This window comes from Brassica napus, chromosome C5, assembly GCF_020379485.1.
Source record: "Brassica napus cultivar Da-Ae chromosome C5, Da-Ae, whole genome shotgun sequence".
NCBI lineage: Eukaryota > Viridiplantae > Streptophyta > Magnoliopsida > Brassicales > Brassicaceae > Brassica > Brassica napus.
The window spans coordinates 10,143,155-10,153,885 of NC_063448.1; the positions used below are offsets into that span (position 1 = coordinate 10,143,155).

The 10,731-nt window shown below is 40.7% G+C and overlaps 1 protein-coding gene across 1 annotated transcript; it reads right to left on the minus strand.

The window, feature by feature from the left end:
• Positions 1–4,944: 4,944 nt before the first annotated feature.
• Positions 4,945–6,375, minus strand: LOC125587065. Its single transcript, XM_048757193.1, has 4 exons — positions 6,333–6,375; positions 5,570–6,252; positions 5,330–5,476; positions 4,945–5,097 (listed from the first exon to the last, which is right to left on the minus strand). Exons 1-4 carry the CDS (start codon positions 6,373–6,375, stop codon positions 4,945–4,947), a joined length of 1,026 nt encoding a protein of 341 aa, XP_048613150.1.
• Between the last annotated feature and the right edge of the window lie 4,356 nt (positions 6,376–10,731).

The window sequence follows — 10,731 nt, forward strand, 5'->3', positions numbered from 1 at the left end:
ACACATATCAGGCTCACCAAAGGCAGCAAGAAAACAAACATTAATACCTGGAGCTATCAAGTTAGGGGTCTTGTCGGTCATCCCAACACTGTATCCTTAGAAAACAAAGTCTGCACCTGCCAGGTCTTCCAGAAGCTCAAAATCCCATGTGGCCACGCTCTTCTAACTGCTGATTCCATAGGTCTCCCCTATGTTCAGCTTTTTGGTGATTGCTACAAAACTCAGACATGGATTGACACATACGCTAGTGTTATATAGACTCTCCCATTGGAGACTTCCCCATCCCGGAAACAATTACTTCTGTGACCATGCTCCCCCCTCAGACTCGTCTTCCATCTGGCCGTCCAAAGGACAAGCGTGTCGCCTCAACCGGCGAGATACCGGTAAGGAAAACAATTATCTCACTGATGTTACACACATCCTCCAACTGGCCCTAAACTCTACTCCCTTTTAATGGCAGGCACCCAAGAAGAAAAAACTTGTCCCTAACAAATGCGGTCGTTGCGGAGACACTGGTCACAACAGGACCAACTGCGTTGTCCCAATATGAATGCGGTGAATACTATATCCACGATTGTTCTCTTCTGGATAGCGAATTCACGAATCCCCCTCCACCCCTCCTTTTGTTTATTGTCACATTGAGCATTTTCACATGTAATAACTTTATTGAACATGTAATGGCTCTTATGTTAGCCCACCAACTTATGTAATAACTCTTTTGGGATGGCTCTCGGGGTTTTGGAAACATTTGTTGTAGTTATCTAGCTTCTCTACATGTCCACGTGTACACAACCCACCATAGTGTACACAAGTGCACCAGTCCCGGGGTTCACGTATAGGCATGTTAGTTGCCCGCGTGTACAACTCCAAACCCTTTTGTACATGTGTACAAGTCATTACCTTCATACATACCCTCTTAACCTGCTTTTCCTGTGTACCTTATCTCCCACCTAATAAAGTTTTCTTCCTCTCTACTCCCACGATTACCCCACCTTCGGTTTAACCCAAACGCAAAGGGATAACCATATTTCCGATCGACAGAAGTTATGTAAACCTTTTGCACCGGTTATGAATGTGGTGTTATCCAGCTCTACCACTACGCTACCAAACAAAAAGCAATACAGAAAACAATTCATCAACTACAGCAGCCAACGTGAACGTGGCTCTCGGGGTTTTGGAAACATCTGTTGTAGTTAGCTAGCTTCTCTGCATGTCCACGTGTACACAACCCACCATAGTGTACACAAGTGCACCAGTCCCGGGGTTCACGTATAGGCATGTTAGTTGCCCGCGTGTACAACTCCAAACCCTTTTGTACATGTGTACAAGTCATTACCTTCATACATACCCTCTTAACCTGCTTTCCCTGTGTACCCTATCTCCCACCTAATAAAGTTCTCTTCCTCTCTACTCCCACGATTACCCCACCTTCGGTTTAACCCAAACGCAAAGGGATAACCATCTTTCCGATCGACAGAAGTTATGTAAACCTTTTGCACCGGTTATGAATGTGGGGTTATCCAGCTCTACCACTACGCTACCAAACAAAAAGTAACACAGAAAACAATTCATCAACTACAGCAGCCAACGTCAACGTCACTTATACATACGTTCACCATTCTTACAACCCATCACCGTACATACCGTTGATTCATTCTAGCTCCACTATGCTATACATGTGTACACCTATTCCTACTCTTATCCACATGTGTAACAACAACATCATTCATTACATCATTAAACCTGCATAAAAAAAATCACGCCTGCATCGCAAAAAAAAAAAAGGAAATCCTTTGAATTTCGTTCTTATCTTTCATTACATCATTAAACCGTACCTATCGTAGATTCATAGAATCCCAAAACACATTATCATCCAAGTCCTACTATGTACATGTGTACACCTATACCTATTCTTAGCCACATGTCTAACAACAACATCATTCTTTACATCATTAAACCTGCATCAAAAACATATCATGCATACATCGCAAACAACAAAAAGGAAATCCTTCGAAATACGTTCATATCATACAATCCCAAAATAATCCATCATTCTTACAGACCAGTTCTCGTCCATTGAACACAAGCACAACATAACAAAATAAAAAAAACTCCTACGCTTAATGTTTACGTCCAAAATATACCAACCCTACATAAACCCTACGTTTCACTGCATCTCCTCTCCCACATAAACTGGCACAACCCAATCCTTGTACAAGTCCATAGCCCACTACTTCCTCATTATGTCCACCAGCTCGTCAGTTAAACCATCTATCCTAGGATGAGGATTCCCCAAAGCATGAAGCTCCAAGAATTTAACGGCCACGGGCCCACAATCTCCACTACGGCGGTTCTCGTAAGCACCTCCCATTCTTTCAACCGTGAAAGGCTCCAAACTATACGCTTCATCTTCTGGAGGTGGATAAACCTTCTCCACCAAATATGAAAGCATCTTTGACACAGCTTCCAACAAACTCCACACCACTGCCATGTCTTTCAGCCTTGGGTTAGGGTCTAGCACTAGCACACACCAATCTGTGAGGCTTATGCACAGTCCCACCCAGTGGTTACCATCCCAAATCATTGGTGCATACAGGGTGTCGACCTCCGCTCCCCACTTCCTCCCTTCCTTAGTTAGAAACCCTGAGAGTCGCCCATCACCCAATACCCTCCCCCAGTTAACTTTAGCTGCGTTGAAAGCCCTTGCCTTCCCTTGCAAATGTGTTACAAACCAAGGCAGGAGAAATATGCTACGCCTTTTTTTGAGTATCTCCTCATGTCTATTAGCTACATACTCAACCAAAGCTTCTATATGCTGTGTCCACATGTACAAATCAGCTTTGCCACAAAATCAAAAATCCAGTAAGATTGTTCCAAAATAACAAACCAAAGCCAATACCTTAGTAAACACCCATTCCTGGGATATGGCAAGCTCAAGGAAGAATTGGTTGTCCAAATCAAATTTGCCAGCATTTAGATGCAACCTGCAAAAATAGTAGGCAAAATTACATCCAAATTCACCATCATCATACCAAAATAAAAGGGACTTACACGTTCGGATTCCCAACCAACACATTCTTGAAAAAAACGAAAATATGTATCTTCAACAGTTGGAACAAGCTTTTCCATGGTAAATGGCTCCTTCGCCAACAACAAGGCCGCCAAGTCCGCTTCCCTCTCCACTGGTTTGTGCTTCTCGCTCCTCTGGCACGGCGATGAGTCACTTAGCTCCATTAATTGCTTATCTCCATTGCCATCGCTGTCACAACCCTCACCTTCTGATGTTGCCCCCTGCCGACCACAAACAACATAACTATTACATCCATACTTCGGGTGCACGCTACTATATTACCAATGACATACCTCCCCAACTGTTTCCTCATCCACCACTGCCTGCTTCGTAAGGGCGACATCCTGCTAATTACGACAAACAAAACACACTTCTCAGACATGTTTTTTTATCAGTGTGTGTACTATTGTACAATGAGGACAATTATCCACATGTACATACCTGTTCAGCATTGGGACAATTTTCAACGGCCTTTTCAGCCACTAAGCTGTCGATAATGGGCCCTTTTTCGCCGCCCCCCTTAGCTTCTTTTACATCTAACGCCGCCACACTTTACAGAACCCAGTGTAAAAACACACATAATCAGAAGTCCATATGGACACCATATGATTACTTATGTTCATTAAGTCAAATAAATCCACATGTACATACCTCTTCAGCTATTGGGACATTTACCAGGTCCTCTTCCACCACTGAGCAGTCAACTATTGGCTTTCCCCCCGTCGCCCCCCTTTGCCTCGTCCACTTTTAACGCTTCACCACTCTACACAACATGCTCAAAATCACACCTTATGTAATCACTTCTCACGACAATGTTTATATACAATCTATGCATCACTTTTGCCCTCTCATTAGGGCCTTCCATCAGATTGCCCCGCTCCATTGCATTACCATCAGCTTCCATGCTCTGCGCACACACGGAGACAAATAAACACCCCATTAACTTGCACACGCGTACAAGCTCGCTACATAGTACTCGTGTACCGCACACTCTAAGTACCTGACCATCAGTGTCCTTTGTGGCTGCACCACCTTCCGTTGCCTTTCCAACCTCTTTCTCAGCCACCGTACCCGTAACCCCCTGCGTGATAACACCCACCAGCCTATTAAGGTCTCCAAAATCCTGTGAAACACTTGTAAGCCTATTACAAACAACCCATCTAAGAAATAACAAAATATAAGGCGATTCTTACCACTTCAGTGCCGCAAGCAACTGGCTCCCCCGGGACCCCTAAATCAGCACCCACATCACTATCCTGCTCAACATAAGACAGCGGGTAAGCATTGCCAACAACAATCCCCCCAGTTTTGCTTCCTACCTCTTCCTCAGTTACATAGAATGTGTTACTCCCACTACCAAATAGTACCACATGGGCCTGCTCAGTTACGTCCTCATTCTTCGTATACAACAATGGGACACCATCTCCTTCTTTCTGAGCGTGTTCAGCCACTGCCTGAGGCCTGTTCTCACCCCCTTGACGGTACCCAATTCCTCCATGCTGTTATCGGTTCCCTCAGGGTCGCTTCCCCCAAACAGAGTCCCTGGCTTAACAGAAACGACGCTCTTCTTTCTCCTCCACAATCCCCCTAACTTACTGCTGGAAAACGTTCCTATCGTTTTATCCTTAAACTTCCTCAGCAGCCTGCCTTGCTCTACGACCTTGTTTAGTCTGCCGAGTTCTTTTTTAATCCCCTCCACAACCCCCAGCAGAGCCTCGTACTTATCCCCCCCTCCATCGCCTTTCCGGCTGAAGTACCTGTTCAGCCTCCTCTGCTTCATCACAGCCCCCGCCTCTTCTTTCTGAGTTAATTTCCTAATTTTCCTTTTCACTTCGGTCACTGCTGGGTCATGGACATAGAGTTGTTCTACAACATCACCGCCACCCCCACTCCCCCTTCTGGAACTTGTGCCCCGATTTCAAAAGGTCCACAATGTACGCAACTTTCCTAACAAATATCTCACAGTCGAACACACTCCACCCATCATCTCTATCCTCATCAACCTCCATCATAGGTAGAACTGTCAACTGCATCAAAACCGTACAACATTTTTAGTCCTAACTTAACTGTGCACATTACTTTAAGATGTCCATGCGTACACTTAATTACATTTATCCACATGTATAACTTTACATAAGTTATCCACATGTATATCTTTCATACGATATCCACAAAACAAAACTAAACAAAACTAACCCAAAGACATGCTTGTACACAAGTACATATCTTTCTGAATATCCACAAATAAAAAATACTGACCTTAGGACTATACTCCGCATAAAGCACATCAGTTAACACCAGCCCCGTATGTGTGGGAAGCTTGTCCCCAACATAGCTCAAGAGCGTAGCACCGTCATCGCCTCCTAGCCGGTCAAGCAGAACTGGAATGGCTTCAGACGCCCAAAGCTGCAGTGCAAGGGGAAACCCCAATAGGAATTTAGTCTCCTGCCTCAGCTAGGCGTAGAAAATGCCTTCTGGGTCATCGCACTTCCCCAACACATTCTTAGGCAATATCATTGTGCTAATTGTCCACCAAAATGACTCACGCCCCCACGGAAAAGAGAAGAATTTGTTTAGCTTCTCCACCAGTTTAACATACTTCAACGTCGGCTTTGGCTTCTGCGTTTTCGGCATGAGCACCCCGTCAACAATGATGATCAAACATATTCTTAGCTTCTTCCCCGGAGACAGAGTTTTTTCACCCACAACCATCGCTGCAAGATCTTCTAAATTCAAGTTACGCCTCCCCCCAAACAACTTGTCCCAGAAAACATAGTCTGTTTTATTCGGCTTCGTTTTATCATCTACCTCATACCCCTGCTCGAACTCCCCACAAGGTAAGCCTGTGACATGGCCAAATTCTGCAAGCGAGAACCTTGTCGGACCCCCACCGAAAACATGCCACATCTCGAACCGTTTCTTGGTTACCAACTGCCTCGAAAGCATTCCATGTACCAATTTCGCTGAAAACGCGCACCTCCGCACAGGTAACCTAAACAGTGGACAGAAGCATGAACACAACAACCTCTCCATCTCCGCTGAACCTTCAAGCACATCCCTCACCAGAAGCAGGAACTCCAGCGACGAATAGCAGTTTTTCCTGTTGCTAGGGTAGCGGTCGGTGGCAAAGAGACGAGGTGGCAACCTATCATTGACCGCCACATCCTCCGTCGGCGCCGTACCTGAGGCCGCAGACACATATGAAACCGGATCTAAATCAAGAATCATTAGTAAACGCCAATAAACCTTGATTCTAACTCACCGTCGTCGATGGCTTTGCCGGCTCTCTTTCTTTTCGTCGTCATCGCCTACCGTCGTTCGTCGTCACTTTCACCGCTGGTTACAAAGTTGGAGTAATGTTCCGTAAAAAATTGGAAAATTTACGGTTTCACCTTTTTACGGGCCCAACCTAATAAAATTAATCAAATAAAAACGCCCGCTTAAAATCCACCAATCACTCTGGTCTCATTTCGAATTTCGAAACCGCAAACCAGTCTAACCAGAAAAATTTGTTGTATTACTAAACTATCCACGCCTGGTTTCGCTTTATTGAGGTCATGCACGACGTTATCCACTAATAAATGTGTTTGTAGCAATAATTGCTATACCATGTAATAAAATGTCAATGTCTATTCCTGTTATAAACTCTAATAACGCATCTCCAACTTTTTAAGTGGTAAAAAAAATAAACAAAAGAAATCAATTTGTAAAATTCCTTCAAATGGTCAAGAATTTATTTGTTTCTGTTTCAGGTAGATCTTAAGTGTCACAGAAAATCTTTATATTATGAATATAATGTATTAGCACGAAAGAGAGAGTTGCATTGTAGAGTTTGTTGTTCAAGTAACTATTTATTATAATTACAAATAGTGTTGAATTCACTCCATTATAAGATTAAATTATAATGTTATATGCGGTAAAAAATACAATTTTTCTGAAAAAATGATTTGTTGTAGTAGAATTAACAAAAGCTACAGCGGAACTTGACCCTTTTCTATGTAATTAGTTTTTATCTTTTTTTTCCTTTGTGACTTTTAAATTTTTTCAAAAAATTTTAAAACATAACATTTATGTTTAAAAAAAACTAAATTTTATGTGTTATCTGGATAGCGTATTAACTAGTTAATCATTGAACTTTACTATATAGTAAATTGTTTGATATGGATTAACAGATAAATCATTACTTGAAACGTCGCGTGTACTAACTAGTTAATCATTGAGTTTATTTCTAGTAAATTGTTTGAAAATGGATTAATAGATAAACCATTATTTGAAATTGTGCTTTGTACTTTTGTTTATTTAAGTTTTTTTTTGTTGGACCTAATTCTTTTTTTTTTGTGCAACTATTGGACTTAATTCTAAACATCACACGATTATGGGTTGTAGTATTACTGTTCCAACGGTTGAGTTTAATTATCATGAGTTTTTTTCTTTATTTGGAAACTAGGTGTGTTGTCTATATGGTACATGAATTCCAAATTAATATACGAAACTATTTAATAATTTATATTAAATTTTATAGTTTCATTTAAGAACTTATTTTTAAAAAATATATACATTATGCGAAATAATTCATTATTCAAGATATAAATGTTATATATAATATAAAAATTTTCAATTAGAAGAACTTAAAAAAAAAAAATTAATGTTACATTCACAATTTAATCTTTCGCAAATTGGGTTTACCTTTTTAATTACTTGTGTGTGTACGTTAAGAGGCATTCAAAATTATTGTCTTTGGTATTTCATCACAATCTAGGGAAACTAAAACATACTACAAACAGATTTATGAGTACAAAACAAAGAGTAAATTTTTATTAAAAAAAACAAAGAGAAAATTTTTGTAGTGATTTAGAAAATCATGTTAAAAGGTGATATATGACGACATTTCATCGCCATGTTCTTATACAGAATATTTAAGGATGGTGACATCCGATCATCGTCCAGTGGTGACTTATCTAGAAAATAAAATCACCAGGAGAAAAGAGCAATTTCGTTTTGATAAAAGATGAATTGGACAAGAAGGTTTTCTGGAGTCAATTACAATGGGCTGGTCAGATTATAGTGAAAAAAGTGAAATTGGAATAGTGGAAAAACATTAGCAATTGTCGACACGAAATTACTAAATGGCGGAAAAATAATCCACCTTATGGAAAGAAAAAAATTAATGAGTTACAGAAATCTCTTAAGGAGGTACAAACAGATAATTCTAGGTCTCATGAAGATATTTTAGAGGTTTCGAGGAAGTTGCAAGATGCATATAAAGATGGAGAGGAGTATTGGCAACAGAAAAGTATGAATATGTGGTACTCATCTGGGATCTCAATACAAAATTCTACCATGCTTTGACTAAGCAACGACGGGTTCGTAATAGGATTGTGGGTTTACATGATGCTATGGAGAATTGGATTACAGAGGATATGGGTGTGGAAAAAGTGGCAGTAGACTATTTCGAAGAGCTTTTTACTACCACTTCTCCAACGGAGTTTGATGACTTCCTTACAGAAGTAACACCGGGTATCACTCCTCAGATGAATCAACGACTGTTGAGAGTAGCGACAGAGAACGAGGTTAGAGAAGCCTTGTTTATGATGCCCCCAGAGAAGGCACCAGGACCGGACGTCATGACAGCTCTTTTCTTTCAACACTCCTGGCATATTATTAAGAATGATTTGGTGGACATGGTGAATAATTTTTTGGTTTAAGAATGATTTGAGGCCAATTAGCTTGTGTAATGTTGAGTATAAAATTATCTCGAAGGTTCTGCGTCAGCGGTTAAAGATATGCTTACCTTCCCTCATATCAGAAACCCAGTCGGCATTTGTGCCAAGAAGGTTGATCTCTGATAATATTCTTATAGCTCAAGAAATGTTTCATAGATTAAGGACTAATAAGGCATGCCAAGAAAAATATATGGCAATTAAAACGGATATGAGTCAAGCGTATGATAGAGTGGAATGAGATTTTATCCAGGCTCTATTACAGAAGATGGGTTTTGATCTTCATTGGATTACATTAATGATGGAGTGTATATCATCGGTTCAATATCGGGTCCTACTAAATGGTCAACCACGGGGTCTTATCGTCCCACACAGGGGCTTACGACAAGGGGATCCTTTATCACCTTATTTATTTATTCTGTGTACTGAGGCTTTAATTGCAAATATTAAAAAGGCGGAAAGAGAGAAACACTTAATGGGAATGAAGGTAGCTAGAGAATGTCCATCGATATCTCATTTGCTTTTTGCAGATGATAGTCTTTTCTTCTGTAAGGCTCAAAAAGAAAAATGTGAAACCATTCTTAGGATCTTAAAGGGATATGAGGTTGTATCAGGTCAGCTTATAAACTTCGATAAGTCCTCGATTCAATTTGGGCACATAATTGAGGAATCAGCAAGACAAGAGTTAAGAGATATATTGGGAATCCATAATCTTGGAGGCATGAGATCCTATCTAGGTCTTCCAGAAAATCTAGGGGGATCCAAGATACAAGTTTATAGCATTGTGCAGGACCGGCTAAATAATAGAGCTAATGGTTGGACCTTCAAGTTTTTCACAAAGGGAGAAAAGGAAGAGATTATTAAATTTGTGGTTACGGAATTACCAAACCATGTGATGTCTTGCTATCGTCTGCCTAAGGCAACCGCCAAAAAACTGAAGACTGCGGTCGCACAATTCTGGTGGAGTCCAGGGGAAAGGATAAGAGGCATGCACTGGAAATCATGGGATAAAGTATGCCTTGATAAGGAGGATGGAGGACTAGGTTTTAAAGATATTACGGATTTTAACACAGCAATGCCTGGTAAACAGTTGTGGCGCCTGATTGAGAAGCCAAATACTTTATTTTCCCGAGTGTTCAAGGGACGATATTACAGGAATGCATCACCCCTCGAACCGATTTGCTCTTATTCTCCGTCATATGGGTGGCGGAGTATCGTTTCTGCTAGACCTTTCGTAAGCAAATGACTAATCAAAAGTGTGAGATCATGATCATCTATATCTGTATGGAACGATCCATGGCTACCAACCACTCGCCCGAGACCAGCAAATAAAAATCAACACAATTTCGACCCAGAACTAACAATGGATTCTCTTATTGATTCTCCAGTTAAGGTTGGCTGAGTACTTTAGAAGGTTTTGATGGGTTGTTGGGAGTAAGGAATGTTCGGCTTGTCTATCTCCTCTACATGCGGAGATAGAAACACTACTCTGGGCAATGGAATGCATGAAAAACTTTCGCTAATTTCAGGTTACGTTTGCAACGGATTGTTCTCAGTTGGTGAAGATGGTTTCAGAACCAGAAGAATGGCCAGCATTTGCAAATTATTTGGAAGATATTAAGATCCTGAAAGAAGGTTTCACACGATCGGAGATTATCTATGTACCAAGGACGCAAAATTCAAGAGCAGATAACCTAGTACGCAGTGTCAGGAAGCAACCGTCGTTTATCGTTCACATGAATCAAGATCTTCCGGAGTGGTTCATAGAGTCAGTATGAGTCTGTCGTTTGACGTCAAAAAAAAAATGACGACATTTCATAACTTGTGCTTAATAAAACCATAATTCTAATTACATTAGAGATATTATATAAGATTATATTAGAAAAATGATTATCAGTTATATGAACATAAAGACAAATATAATATATTGAAAACCACACA